Here is a 15,016-nt window from a genome sequence, read left to right on the forward strand (position 1 = left end):
GGAGATTTGCTCAGTGACACATGGGTGCCCAGGGAAGAGTCAGACACCACAGACCTGGAGATCTCCAAGAAGAGATTCCAAAACCACTGGGTCTGGAGTTGACCAAGACACAGGCGGCTGCCAGCCCCCCCTCCTCTGTTTCTGATGCCTGCAAGAGACAGGCCAACCCGAGTGGCCTTGTGAGTTTGCAGCTGGGGGCTCTGGGCCCATCCCTGCCCCCTTCCACGTCTGTTTCTCCTTCCTCCCCCGCTGCCTCCCTCTGGCATGGCAGAGAAAAGACAGACCGGGGGATTGTTTCTTTTAAAATGTTGGGGCCAGGTACTTTTCTACAGATGGTCTCAACCATGTTTTGAAAAATGTATGGCTGTACAGGAAGAACATACACAAATGTTAATGAAGAGTGGTTCTCTCTGGTTGGAGAAAAATCAATGGCTTTTTTTTTCCCCTTAAAGACCAGAGAGGAGAAATGCTACCAAGATGAGCCCTCCTAACAGTCAAATGCCCCCCAAACTAGCTGAGCTCAGACCTGGGCCCCGGCTACAATAAATCCCCCAAGAAAGTGGCCCTCGCACACGGGGTTAGCTCAGCCCTTGGTGATGTCAAGGTGAAAGAAAGTTCTATTTCTGTATTTAACAGAGATCCAAGCCAAGGCGGAAATCAGCACAAACAAGCTTTTTAGCAAAGGCGAGTGGGCCTGGAGCGGGGCCCGGCTTTTATTGATAGAGGGCTCGGTCCTGCCCCAGTTCTGCTGAAGCATGCAGCCAGGCCTGTCCAAGGCAAACACAGCCGCCCGATCCAGCCGGCCTGAGAGCAAACCCCACGCAAGGCCGTTTGCCAGCCGGGCGCTGCTCAGGACCCATGCGGGACTCTTGGCTCCTTCCCCTGTGATATTTCAGTGGTGGTTCTGCTCTGGACACAGCCCTAATTTAGCTTGCCAGAAGGTTCTGAGCTTGACTCCTCTCTCCAACAGAGGAAAGGGGGTCACTCTGTTTCTGAAAACCCAGGCCTGAAAGCACCTCTTCTCTGCTGACATTCAGGGCATGGGACAGTGCACACAGCAGGTCCCAGGCCCTTCCCTGGGCCTTTGCCCACCACACCTGGGGGGGTGGCCAATGTGCTCTAGGGCAGAGTTTCTCAATCCCAGCACAATGGCCATATGGGGCGAGACAATTCCTTGTCGAGGGGCTGTCCTATGCAATACGGGGTGTTTAGCAGCAGCCCTGGACTCTACTAGAAGTCAGTAGCACCCCCCAAGTTGTGACAACCACAAGTGTCTCCAGCAAATTAGAACGATAAAAGTTGTTTTAAGTAAGATTTTTAGGAAATGTTGCTATAGCGTGTGCATCCTTTGCCTTTTAAAGAAAATATTCAACAGAATTCTGCATTGCTCATCAGTGCCCTGGGAGTCAGATGTATCCCTTCTCCTTCCACCGTCCCCTTCTGGATGGATAGGTTCTGGCTAAGGCAAGGCCCTCCCAAGAGAGCTGGTTACATTCAGGCCACGCTATAAACAGTTACTATTCCAAAGTTTATAGAGGATGCACAGAATTTTTTTTTTCCTTTTTTTGAGTCAGGGTCTTGCTCTGTCTGCTGGGCTAGAGTGCAGTGGCATCATCATAGTTCACAGAAACATTAAGTACTGGGCTCAAGGAATCCTCTTGCCTCAGCCTCCCAAGTAGCTGGGACTACAGGTGCATGCCCCCATGCCTGGCTAATTTTTCTGTTTCTTTGTAGAGACGGAGGGTCTCGCTCTTGCTCAGGCTGGTCTCGAACTCCTGACCTCAAGTGATCCTCCCACCTTGGCCTCCCAGAGTGCTACGATTATAGGCATGAGCCACCACGCCTGGCATTTTTTTAAAAAATGAGTCAGAATCTTTCTCTGTCACCTGGGCTGCAGTGCAGTAGCATCATCGTACCTCACTGTGGCCTCGAACTCCTGGGCTAGAGTGATTCTCCTGCCTCAGCCACCTGAGTAGCTGCACTACAGCACCATACCTGGCTATTTTTTTTTTTTTTTTTTAAGCCAGAACTAGAGCTTACAACTGGCTGGTCTGGAACTCCTGGTTTGAGCGATTCCTCCCACCTCAGCCTCCCAAAGTGCTGGGATTACAGGTGTGAGCCACTGTACCTGGCCCAGAATTTTAAACTACACATCTTAGAACCAATTCAATATCATCTTGATAAAAACATACATCATACTTGCTTTCTGATAATGCTTTCCCTGGGGGAGAAAAAGGCACGGGGCGATAGCTGGGAGGCTAGAGACACCACGGCAGATAAGTCATTTGGATGCAGTTTGATCATGTATATCATGGCCAGAAAAATCACGTGGGGAGCTACTCTGGGGACTTGGGGCTGTTCTTGAGCACCCCACCCAGTATCTGGGTCCCCAATTATTGTCTCCCAGAGCACCCTGGGATCTCCTCTTATAGACCCTACTGTAAGCATAGGATGGACAGGGGCCATGTCTGTTCCCTTCATTACTAAGTCCTCAGCTTCCTGGGCCTAGCACATGGCGATACTCAAAACATATTTGGCGGCCGGGTGCAGTGGCTCACACCTGTAATCCTAGCACTCTGGGAGGCCAAGACGGGAGGATTGCTCGAGGTCAGGAGTTCGAACCAGCCTGAGCAAGAGCGAGACCCCATCTCTACTATAAATAGAAAGAAATTAATTGGCCAACTAATATATATAGAAAAAAAAACATATTTGGGAAATAAACAAAAGGCTGATCTCCTGGAATACTCCTTACTTCCCTGGCTGGCAACCTTTGACTCACGCATTAAGGCTTAGATCAAACATCACCTCCTCTGAGAAGCCTTCCCTGATTTCTCTCTGCAGAAACAAATGCACTATGTACCAAAAACATGTGCTTCGTACTCCTATCACTCCGTGCCTCACAGTATATACCATTTGGTTGTATTCTGCCTCCTCTGCCAGCATGCAAGGTCTCCAAGGACAAGAATCGGGATGCGTCATTTATTACCGCTACTCTCACCAGTGCTTGGCACATAGTAGAGAGTTAATAAGTGCTTGTTCACTGCAAGAATCAATAAATGCACTCCTCTGTTTCCATTCTAAATCCTGGACACCAAAGTTCAGACACATCATATTTCAAGTGTCCTGGCAGGACACAGAACCAAAAGCTGTGTTGGACATCAGTTTCCTGGTCCCGTAACACAGGGAAGAAACATTTGCCCTGCCCCTCTGAAGGCTGCTCTGACCTGGCTGGAGGGTGTGCTTGAGAAGCCTTCGCCCCATCACCCCGCTGCCCCAAGGGACCTCCGGAAGGCTTCTCTGGGACTTCCCCACCCCCTCCCACACCCCTGGCTCAGAGCCCTAGGCCAAAGTAGGCTCTGTGCTTGGGGAGAGCTACGGGGGACTCTTGAGTATCTTCTAACATCTCCATGTCACTGCCCCCAGTCCCCTTGGAAAGGGGGGTGCCTATGGACTCCACCTGGCCAGAGGAGGGGACCCCAACACTCAGCACACATGGCGTCCTGAAGCCTCACGCCACCTCCTGAGCACCGGAGCTCCTGGGAGACAACGTGGAGCCCGCAGCACCTGCAGATACTGTTCCCAGCCGGGTCCGCAAGCCTTGCTGCCTACCTGGCTGAAGGGCGGGCTGAGGGTGTTTTCTGGAGAGGGCCTGTCCCGGGACGACGAGCCCTCCTGCTGACTGCAGTCCAGCTGGATCAGGTTGCGGCACTCTGGGTGGCAGGTGAATTTACAGTCTGCAGGGAAAGAACCAAAGGAGGGTTAGGGGCCAGGCAGAATTCCTACCCACCTCCACCCAGAGAAATGACCTGGGAGGTTGCACCTAGTTCCCGATGGGCACAGCAAAGCAGGAGAGACGCGGAGGGATGGAGACAGCGTGAGAATGCCACCGTGCTCTCTGTGCCACCAGGAAGTGCTTTACACATTTGCAAACTGCTTTCACCTACATTCTCTCCTGTGACCCTGCAGTCATCCTTATTGCCACTTTAGAGACAAGAAATCAGAGCCTCGGGACTTCAGTGACTTTCTCAAGGTCAGACCACCTGGCCCTGGACTGGTGCTTTTCCTACTAATTTACGTTAATCACCATTGTCCCTGGATCCCCAGGGAAGGACTGAACTTCTCTGGGTCTTTTTTCACCAATCTGTAAAATACATAGTGGAACATCTCAAATCTGAAATCCAAAATGCTCTAAAATCTGAACGTTTTTGAGCACTCACATGATACTGAAAGGGAAGGCTCATTGGAGCACTGCAGATTTTGGATTTTTGAACTTGGGATGCTGAACTGGTGTAATGCAAATGTTCCCCAATCCCCCCAAATCTGGAACACTTCTGGTCCCAAGTATTTCAGACAAGGGATGCTCAACCTGTACAGGTAATAGCTGCCGGCCTGCCTGTTGCACAGGATGTTTATATTAATATTTACAGGGGAGGGCAGGGCTTGAAGAGTTAAAGGTGCTTCCAGAGACAAAGGCATTTTCACCAGCAGGAAGGGCTGTTACCCCTCTCTGACCCTGAGCGGTCTAGAAACGTGGGCAAGGCTGCTGGAACCCAGGCGACATAGCCACAACCCAGGTGACAACATCCCACGTCAGGTACGCAGGGGGACGTACACCACAGGCAGTGCTCACTTCCATGGAAGCAGAGACTTCACGACCAGAGTCGAAAAGATCCCCGGGGACCACCTTAGAGATGGGGAAACTGAGGCCCAGAGAGGTAAAGGGAGGTGCCCAGTGACACACAGCTCATCGGTGGCAGAGTCAAGGCTGCTAGTATTTTCTGGCTCTCTTGAGGCTCTCCCTGGAGGTTCCCTGGCAGAGGGAAGTGACGGCCAAGGGGCCAGGAGACATCGAGGTGACTCAGCGGCTCGAGGGGAGGGCAGGAGATGGGGGCAGGGGTGGGAGTGAAGAAAAGGGTGGCGGCAGAAGAAGTCAGTACAAGGCCATCAGCGACAAGACGCTTGGATCCGAGGCGGGGTCCCCGCGGATAGCTGCTGGGTCAGCCACAGTCACCTGTCCTGGGGGGCCACGGCTCAGTGGGAAGGCCCAGCCTTCTAGGTGCCGGGGTCTCCATGAGTTTTCCTTCCTGAGTGTGAAGTCAGGTGCATGGGGACGGGGTGGGGGGCGCAGGGCTCGTGGCGGGAAACTCCCCAGCCTGGACTTGCTGGGAGGACGTGGGGATGAGGGGACCACTTTGGGTTGATACAGGCTGAGGCCCCCTGAGACTCTTCCTTTCTTCTAACAAGCTCCAAAAATTCAGCATATTGGTCCTTTTTTTTTTTTTTAAGCTGCCATAGCAGACTCTATCGTGGGGTGGGGGTGGTGGCCCCTCTTCTCCCCACTCTTCTGGAATGAGACTCCACTCTCCCCAGCTGCCCCCTTCTCTAACGCCCCCAAAGACACGCACCTGGGCCACAGTCCTTGTATGGGTTTTGCCACCAATGTCAGCACGGGGGCACCTTGACAAGCGTAGGGAGGCACAGAGATTCCAGAACCCCACAGCATTCTTACGCCACGGGCTGAATGTCCTAACGACCTTTCTGGGCTGGGACGGTGTTGAGAAGCCCCCCTGCTCATCTCCATCCTCTCCAAAGGTGATGCCCACCATCGTGCCGTCTTTCTGACCCTGCGCTTCTCTACGCCTCCCTCCTGCTCCCGCCTGGGGACAGAATGGGTGACTGCCAATTCTCTGAGGCATGTACCGTCTACCTGCAGGTGCCCAGCGCCGTTCCGGGCCCCTCGGCGGGAGATCTCCTGCTCGGCCTGAAAATAACCTCCCCCGTTAGTGGGGCGAAGGGCACAGCGGGCTGTGCAGGCCAGGCCTCTCCTGTCCCCGGTGCCCCAAAACGCCCCGGCTTTGATAAGCAGGCGCTGAGGCCGGAGCCCACAAAGAACAGCATTGTTCCTGGGCTTCGGCCCTGGGACGCACCTGCATGGCTCCTGGCCATGCCCCGAGCCACAAGGAATGCTCCGGGGGTGCCAAGCAGTGGGAGCAGAGAGGGGAGGAAGGACGGGAGCTCTCTCGAACTCTACCGCTACCGTCCATGCGCGGGCCGGAAAGCATCTTTGAATGGGAGAACGTTCTCTTTCCTCTTCCAGCGGCTCATCCTGTTGACACAGGCCCTCCACCTCCACCTGTGCATCCAGATCTCCCTCCCTTTCCATGCCGCGTGCTCTGACATCCACACTGACATGCCCGGACAACAGCACCCACGCCTCAGAAAGATCTTTTTACAGGCCTGATGCTGAGCTGGACAGAGCGAAGGAACAGAAGACTCCCAGAGAAGTGTCTTGGGATTTTATAAAAAGCACATGTGAGCACTGAAGACTTTGTTCCATCAGACCGGGTAATCACAGACTGCAGCAAAACCACCGAAGCACGTCTTCCTGCTCCCTGAAAATGCCAAGACCAGGGCTTTCAGGCCAGCAGATATGAGGTCAGAGCTTCCATGCCCTTCTCCAAACACAAAAGCAACAGCCCGTAGGCCTGATGTGTCTGAGCAGCGGGGAGGCCCGCGGGACTCCAAGGACAGGGCGGTGCCCCAGGGACGCGGTGGTGAGCCCCTGCAGACCGCCACTCCCCCATGGCAGCTCGTCGCCAGGTGCTGCCAAACCAACCCCTGCCCTCGGCATCCCACCGTCCTCCACAGCCTTCCACGGGTGCTCAGTTTGGACAAGGACAGGAAGAGGGAGCCTGGGTGGAACACGGCCACGCAGCCCCCCGGGAAGGACCCAGCCGGTGCCATGGTCCCTGCCAGCAGCATCCGTGTCCCAAGCCCGGGCATGCACGTGCTCCGTGCAGCCTGAGGGTGAGGATGAGTAAGACAAGACTCCCGGGAAGCCCAGGCTAGCCGGGCGGATGGGACACACACGTGAAAAGACAACTGACGCCCGAGACAGCCCAAAGCAGGGGCCCGACTGTGGTGCAGATCTAGAAAGCTCGTCCAGCTAGACACACCAGCGCAGCCAGGGAGGCTTAAAGGTGCAGGAGGCTCTGGGAGGAGCAGAATCAAAGGACCAGGGTCGGGCAGCTCATAGGACCTTATCTCAGGGGCCAAGAGGAGGCAGGGGGCTCCGGCATCTCTAAACAGCTAGGACGAGGACCTCGTCAATAAGAGGCAGCAAAAGATGAGGAAGCATCATTCGCGGGTTCCGACTGTAGCTTCTCTGGGGGAGCGGGCATTTCGTGACCTTCGCGTTGCCATCCCTGAGACAGAATCACCCCTCCCCTTCTCCATCCCTTCCTTTTGACTGTAGCCCCTGTCTGCATTCCCAGAGGAGGAAAATAAATGTGCTTCCAGGATTTGGAAGAGGGGCCGTGTTAGTCTGTTTAGGGTTGCCATAAAGGGAATGTCTGGGGCTGGGTAATGGATAAAGAAGAGAGGTTCGTTCGGCTCCCGGTTCTGCAGCCTGTGCGAGCACGCACGGCGCCAGCATCTGCTCGTGGTGGTGGGGGCTTCACGGAGCTTCTAGTCAAGACGGAAGGCGGAGGGGAGCAGGCGTGTCGCAGCATGGCGAGAGGAGGAGCCAGAGAGGGAGGAGGCGGCGGTGCCAGGCGCATTTAAACAACCAGCTCTGGCGTGAGCTAATACGGCGGGAACTCGGTCATTATGGTGGGAGGGCACCGCGCCATTCATTCATGAGATCCGCCCCCAAGACCCAAACACCCTTCCACTTGGCCCTACTTCCAACACTGGGGATGGAATTTCAACATGAGATTTGGAGGGACAGGTATCCGAAATATGTCAGGGCCTATGGACATAGAAGGGGCCGAGTGTCAGGAGAAATGAAGGAGACAGACCACAATAGGGGCCCCTCTTCCAAAGAGGGAGCCGTGAGCCTGGATGCAGCCGCCCTCAACACTCAGACTGTGTTGGGTTCCTGGGACTGCCCTCACCAAGCACCCTGGACCCAGCGGCTTAAAGCAGAAGCTTATGAGCTCAGTTCTGCAGGCTGGGAGATTGAAACCAAGTTGTTGGCAGGGCCAGGCTTCTCTAAAATACGTAGGGGCGTCCTTTCTTGTCTCTCCCTAGCTGTGGCTGGTCTGCTGGCAATCCTTGGTGTTCCAGCGGCATGACTTTAATCTCTGCCTCCGTCCTCACATGGTTTCTCTGTCTCCTTATACGAACACCAGTCACCCTACCTCAGTATGACCTCATCTTAACTAATACGCAGGTTGTCATGTGGACATAAGTTTTCTTTTCTTTTTTTTTTTGAGACAGAGTCTCACTCTGTTGCCTGGGCTAGAGTGCCGTGGCGTCAGCCTAGCTCACAGCAACCTCCAACTCCTGGGCTCAAGCGATCCTCCTGCCTCAGCCTCCCAAGCAGCTGGGACTACAGGCATGCGCCACCATGCCCGGCAATTTTTTCTATACGTTTTTAGTTGTCCTGCTGATTTCTTTCTATTTTTAGTAGAGACAAGGGTCTAACTCTTGCTCAGGCTGGTCTCGAACTCCTGAGTTCAAACGATCCTCCCGCCTCGGCCTCCCAGAGTGCTGGGATTACAGGCGTGAGCCACCGCACCTGGCCTGGACGTAAGTTTTCAACTCACTTGGTCTGCCTCTATTTTAGAGATGAGGAAATTGAGACTTGAAGCGGTGAAGCGGCCTGCTGACTGCCTGACAGCTAGCAAGTGGCAGGTTGGCAGTGCAGCCCCATCACACCGCCTGCTTCTTCTTGACAGTCCTGTTTTCTCATCCAGTGGCCTCTCCCTCAGACAAGTCCCCTCCACTTGGTCCTGGTCCCCCCTACCCTGCACTGCTTGAGGCCAGGGATGGGCTTCCCTGGGGATGGGAGTTAGGGTGGCCCGAGGCCAGAAGAGCCTGGGTTGAAGGGAAGTGCTTTTCTCTCTGCTCCAGCAGGTAGCAGCGAGCCTGTCCCTCCCCGAGGCCTCCGCCTTGTCCTTATAAGGCCCGGATGTCACAGCTCCCCTCCCAGCTAAGCCAAGCCACTCAGCCTTGGAGGCTGCCGGGCCCCAAGAGTTTACGAACCTACCTGTACCCAGCCAGTTCTCCATCCACGCCCCCTTTGTCTCCGGGATGCCACCGCTGGGAGAACTACCCAGGCAGCGGCCACAGGTGCTTGTCCTGGGCTCTCCGGGCAACTTCAGCAGAGAGGCCAGCTCTTTGGCCAAGGTCAAGCTCCAGAAGGTAGCAAGCTCTTAATCGCCCCTCGTCAAAGAGGCCAGCGTCTGCAGACCTGCTCCCCGTGGCGCCAAATGGACACAGGGCTCCCAGCGCCCTGGCACCAAAGTGCACCCACGTGCCAGCTGCAAACCAGAAACCTTTACACAGACTCTGTGGTCCCTTGAAAGGCACCGCCTAACCTGTGTGACAGAGGTCTCTGAGGACGAGTGCAGAAGATGGAGCACTCAGGCCGGACAGGAGCTAGGGAGTGGAAAGAATTCGGATATTCCAGAGTCACACGGATCAGGGTATGAACCTGAGCCCTGACTCTAATTAGGTGTGAGATGCCTGGACCATGAACCTCAGTTAAATATGGCGTCCACTTGGTCTCAGTTTCCTCACCTGCAAAATGGAGGTGATAATATATTTCTTGCCAGCAAATTTGTTGTCGAAATTAGAGAGAATGTATGTAAGTCATCCAACAGTGCCCAGCACACAGTAGGCGCTCAATAAGTGGCAGCTGCCACTTTCAACACTATGGGACTCAGGGGTCTGGGTACCCAATTTTTTTCTGTTGACTCGGCATGTGATGCCAGCCAAAATACCTCTCCAGTTTCAGGTCCTCTTCTAATGTGCTAAGGTGGGAAGAATCGTGCAACTTTGCTGCTTATCTAAGTTTCTCCTACCTGCTCCCACCTCCCTCCAACCTCTGCCTCTGCTGGGCACAGACGTAAGGCAAGGGATGGAAGGGCAGGCCATGCTGGTGAGTGGGAAGGTGGAGAGACGGGAATTGCCAACCTTGGAGGTCTGCAGCCATTGCCAAAATCAACACGATCTATGCATTTTTCAGACTCCCGGCCAAACTCCTAGTGAGGCCAGCAGCAAAGGAATGGAAACTCCCCACTGCTGGGGTCCGGCGGCTCCGGACATCTGCATCTTATGTTTCCAGGAAGGAGCCTGGAAACCCAGCCCTCTTGAGGCCACGCACTGAGGTTCCTTGTTTCAGAAGATGGACCACCCAGGAGGGCACTCAGCACCCCCCAGCCCAGCCCAGAGGGCATGGAGCAGGGGTCCTCAAACTTTTTAAACAGGGGGCCAGTTCACGGTCCCTCAGACCGTTGGAGAGTGTGCACTATGGGCCCGGGACCAGTCGGCTGCTAAGCAGGACAGGCAGCGGCGGCAAAAACACTCGGTGGGCCAGATAAGTGTCCTAGGCGGGCAGCATGTGGCCCCGTAAGCTGTAGTTTGAGGATGCCTGGCATGGAGGTGCACAACTGCTTCTTGCCCTATGCAACCCTAACCCTAACTCCAACACACATGCGCCCACACACATACACACACGCAGGCAGAATGAATGAGAATGTCATGTAAGGGTAAGACAAGTGACCTAGAATTCTCAGTCGGAGCTTGCCAGCCCCGCCCACAGACAGGCAAGGGGGCAGCTGGGCGTGCAGGGGCTGTCGTCTCCATGGGAAGAGGCAAGAGGACGCGCCCGAACACGCTCCGGTTTGGGCGAGATGTTCAGTTCCCGAGTAAGACCGTGGGTGGGGCCGGCGCGCTCTGTGGCAGCGGCTCCTCCAGGTCGGGCTGAGCAGAGAAAGTGCGGGAGAAGGTGGGGTCACCTAGGGAGGCTCAGCTGAACTGAGGACACCCCAAGAGCCTGGGCTCTGCTGTCTCCCAAAACAACCCTACCAGTTTTGCGTGTGGCAGGGCTGGGTGGGGCTGGCATAGGCACTTTTTTTTTTTTTTTTTGAGACAGAGTCTCACTTTGTTGCCCAGGCTAGAGTGAGTGCCGTGGCGTCAGCCTAGCTCACAGCAACCTCAAACTCTTGGGTTTAAGCGATCCTCCTGACCCAGCCTCCTGAATAGCTGGGACTACAGGCATGCGCCACCATGCCCGGTTAATTTTTTCTATATATTTTTAGTTGTCCAGATAGTTTCTATTTTTAGTAGAGATGGGGTCTCACTCTTGCTCAGGCTGTCTCGAACTCCTGACCTTGAGCGATCCTCCCTCCTCGGCCTCCCAGAGTGCTGGGATTACAGGCGTGAGCCACCGCGCCCGGCCTGGCACAGGCACTTTTAAGTGACCTTCTCGTACTGAAGGGAAAGACAAAAGATCTGCTTGGTTGTTGCTCAGAGACCAAAGCAGATCTTACAATTCTGGAACCTTGGTCCCTAAGATCTAATGCATCAGCTGTCCGTTCCCCAAGCCTGGCCCCTTGTCACATTTCCAAGCAGGCTGCATGCGTCCCCTGGGGCCCTCCTCCCAAACATACCCGGCCGGCCTGGCAGCAGTCGGGCGCCCAGACTAGCCCGCAGTGGCATCACCCCGTCCCACGTGGGAGGGCGTGGGTGGGCGTGCCCCCCGGCAGGCCCATTCATCATCTATCTCCAACACGGCCACACATCCCGAGGCTGAAAACACCAACAAAAGGAAGGCGCTGTGGCCAGGCCAGGCTGGGTGTGTTTGAAGAGGAGCAGGTGGAGGGAGGGAGGGATGGCAGTTCACAGCAAGTTCAGACGGATGATCAGGAGGTAAGAGACCCACCATGTGCCCAGGACATCGGGGACAGGGCTCGGTCCCCGGGTACCTTTTCCACAAGGCTCGTTTCTCGCCACTTTGCTTTTTGGGGGTACTGTACGTTGATGCCCGCCCCCACCTTGCCCTGTGCGTATGTGCATGTATGTGTAAAATGACAAACAAATTAATAGGGGTGAGCCATTTTTAACAATTCATGGTTCAACTTCAGACAGTGTTAAGTGACTGACTCCCTGCTAGGGCGATGCTAGAACCCTCTTCCCCATCCCTTCTGCCCCCATCCCCTGTGATGTTTTCAATATTTTATTTTTTACACTTCCAACATTTATAACATTCACATTGTTTTAACCATAATGCACCATGCGGTTGTCTAAAATTCGCTCTGCTTTTAAATGGATTATGTCCTCTTACGATAGCTAAACTATTTTTAATTTTTTTTTTTTTTTTTTTTTGCGACAGAGTCTCACTTTGTTGCCCAGGCTAGAGTGAGTGCCGTGACGTCAGCCTAGCTCACAGCAACCTCAAACTCCTGGGCTCGAGCGATCCTTCTGCCTCAGCCTCCCGAGTAGCTGGGACTACAGGCATGCGCCACCATGCCTGGCTAATTTTTTCTATATATATTAGTTGGCCAATTAATTTCTTCCTATTTTTATAGTAGAGACGGGGTCTCGCTCTTGCTCATGCTGGTTTCGAACTCCTGACCTCGAGCAATCTGCCCGCCTCGGCCTCCCAGAGTGCTAGGATTACAGGCAAGAGCCACCTCGCCCGGCCTTAATTTTTTTTATCTTAATTCATTTTGGGGTGGACTATATCTGAGGGGGTTACTTATATTTTTATACACGTTCTGTTTCATGATGATGCTGTATGCACCTTAAAGAGACACATCCCAATTTTTTGGCCTTTTTATACTGTGGCTCTGTGTTCTCGTGCAGTGCAGTCTGCTGATGACAACGGTCAGGAGAAATGTGGAAGGAGCAGGAAGAGGTGGGACAGGCCACAGGTTTTCAGTGCAAGCCACAGAGCATCCCTGAGAGTCCCTCCTTGGCCAAGAATGGTAAGAGGCAGATTTGGGGGAAAAAATGTAAGAGTAAATGGTGTGAGGCAGGGTGCAAGGGTGAGCAAGCCAATGGACCCCATTCCTCACGTGCCAGTGGGTGTGGGAGATTTGTCATCCGGACCCTCTGACACCACACGGCAAAGGTTCAAGCTGTGTGCAGCCTGTGGCCAGGCAGAGAGAAGTGCAAAGATACAGCACGAGTTTTGAACAAGGCAATTAAAGTATGTGGGACCATTTGGACACTTGTACTCAGAGAGACACAGACAGAGTATTAACCCTTTCAATCTGGTTATGTCTCCTATCTTTCCACATCTACCTAGTTCCTAACGGGTTTTTCCCTTGTACATGCAAGCATTCGTTCAGCACGTATTCACTGAGGGCCTGCCGGGGGTCAAGCACCTTTCCAAAAGACAGCCAGCTCCATCCAAAGGCCTGTGTAACAGGAAGGAGTGTACGGGAGCATGCCAGAGATAAGATATATCCTATGTCGATTGTCACCACAGGAAAAAAAGAAATCCTATTACCAGAGTGCCTTAAGAAAAGAAAACAATACTTTAAGACATTGTAGACAGTTGGGTTTAAGGGAATTTAACGGACGGCGACAAGCCCACAGTATCCAAAGTCAGATACCAGAGCTGGCAGATACCCTCTCGGCCCCCCGCCTGCCCAGGAGGGGCCCCCTTCTCTCGGCATGTGTCATTCTGCGCTGGGTGTAAGAGAGACAAACCAGCAGGGCCCCCCCCCAGCCCCAGGCTTGGTCCCCCTACCCCCATCCCCGGGGCCGCTAAGAAGACAGGAGGCGGCAACCCAGGTTCTAGTAGGGAGGGGCACAGACAGACGGAGAGAGAAAGGGAGGGTTTTCTTGCTTTTGTTTTTTTGTTTTTAAAGCAGAAACGCCATCTTTCAGAAGCGGGAAAGGAAAGCCTCTTCCTAAGCTGGAGGATATTTTTGGTAGTGTCCCACAGACCCCAAAGATAAGGACAGCCAAGTAGGTTTGCACGCGTCTTGCCCTGGCGTATGACAGCAAGACCTTGGAGCTTGTGCAGGAGCTCAGATGTTGAACACACACACACACACACACACACACACACACACACAGCTACATGTGTACGGGTACGCCCCGTCCACGTGCCAGGGGGTCACGGGAGGCCAGAAGAGCAGGCAGGTTCAGTTCTTCTTGGGACAACCAGGCTACTGCATCCAACTGGTTTTTCCACACCTGCTTTGCTGTCACTTGCAGCCATTCAAAGCGCCAATCGCCAGATCACCAACCGGGCGAAAGCAGACTTTGCAGGGGGAAGCAAAGCAAACAGATGACGTCTGCGCAGGCCTCTCTGCCGGAGGCGCACGAAGGCGTCCCTCACAGCCCTGTCGCTCCAGCCAGGCCCACCAGAGACTTCTGGAGAGACCCAGGCCTGTTCCCGCTGACCCCCAAGCAGCCTTCCTTTTAAAATGACATACGCCTTGCTCCTTGGCGGCATGCCTGCTCAGCTCCTAATGATGCCCGGTGGGCTAATCTGGCTCTGCCTGTTAATTGCTCGCCGTGGTGACCTCAACGACAGGAATTTTTCTGGGGAGTGCGTGTCAGATTCCCTCCTCCACTTTTGCCCTTCAACCTTCAACCCGACCTCTTCCGCCGACACGCAGGCAGCCCACCTTGCTCCAGGTGCAGTGGAAGAGCAGACAGCCGTGTTGGGGGGCTTGTCGGGATGACCCCCCAGAGCAGCCGCTGGTCTTCCCGGGAGCACTCCAGCACATCCGCTGCCCGCACGGGGCGCGCTCTGCGCCAAGCATCGCACGAGCTGTTTCACGTGGGAGGTTGGGTTTAATCCACCGAACGCCAGCTTGAGGTCGGAATTCTCTGCCCCATTTATTTTATACTTGAAAATCCCAGGGCTTGGGCGGGTTAATCTGTAGGAGGAAGGCCCTACAGCCAGGAAGTGCCAACTCCAGGACCCAGGCTCAACCTGACCTGGCTCCAAGCCCATTTTCTTAAACGCCACACTCCAGGTAGCTCGTGGAGTCCTGTGAGATGAAGATATTCCAGAAGTCCACGCTCCCTTCATTGCAAGGATCCTGCCTTCTCCCTCCTCTTCCGTCAGTTAAGCCCAAACACTAACACAAGTCAAGCGAGCGCGCCGTAGCTGCAGTGCGGTGTTTGCCTGACCTTAATGCTGCCACTCCAGGCCCGATCGATTTTATTAAATCTATAACTCCTTGGGCTGAACAGCAAAGGAGCAAGGAAATGATCTGTTGAATAATTCTTACAGAGAGAAGGAAAGAGAGGACGGACGTGA

At 54.3% G+C, this 15,016-nt stretch overlaps 1 protein-coding gene across 1 annotated transcript in view; it reads right to left on the reverse strand.

The window, feature by feature from the left end:
• Positions 1–15,016, reverse strand: part of RASSF5 (Ras association domain family member 5) — a 66,830-nt gene that overhangs the window by 39,712 nt on the left and 12,102 nt on the right. Inside the window, exon 2 of the mRNA XM_012760423.2 lies at positions 3,610–3,734. Within this exon, the coding sequence (XP_012615877.2) occupies positions 3,610–3,734 (125 nt within the window). The remainder of the gene's footprint in view (positions 1–3,609; positions 3,735–15,016) is intronic.

Source organism: Microcebus murinus, chromosome 23, assembly GCF_040939455.1.
Source record: "Microcebus murinus isolate Inina chromosome 23, M.murinus_Inina_mat1.0, whole genome shotgun sequence".
In the NCBI taxonomy this organism is placed as follows: Eukaryota; Metazoa; Chordata; class Mammalia; order Primates; family Cheirogaleidae; genus Microcebus; species Microcebus murinus.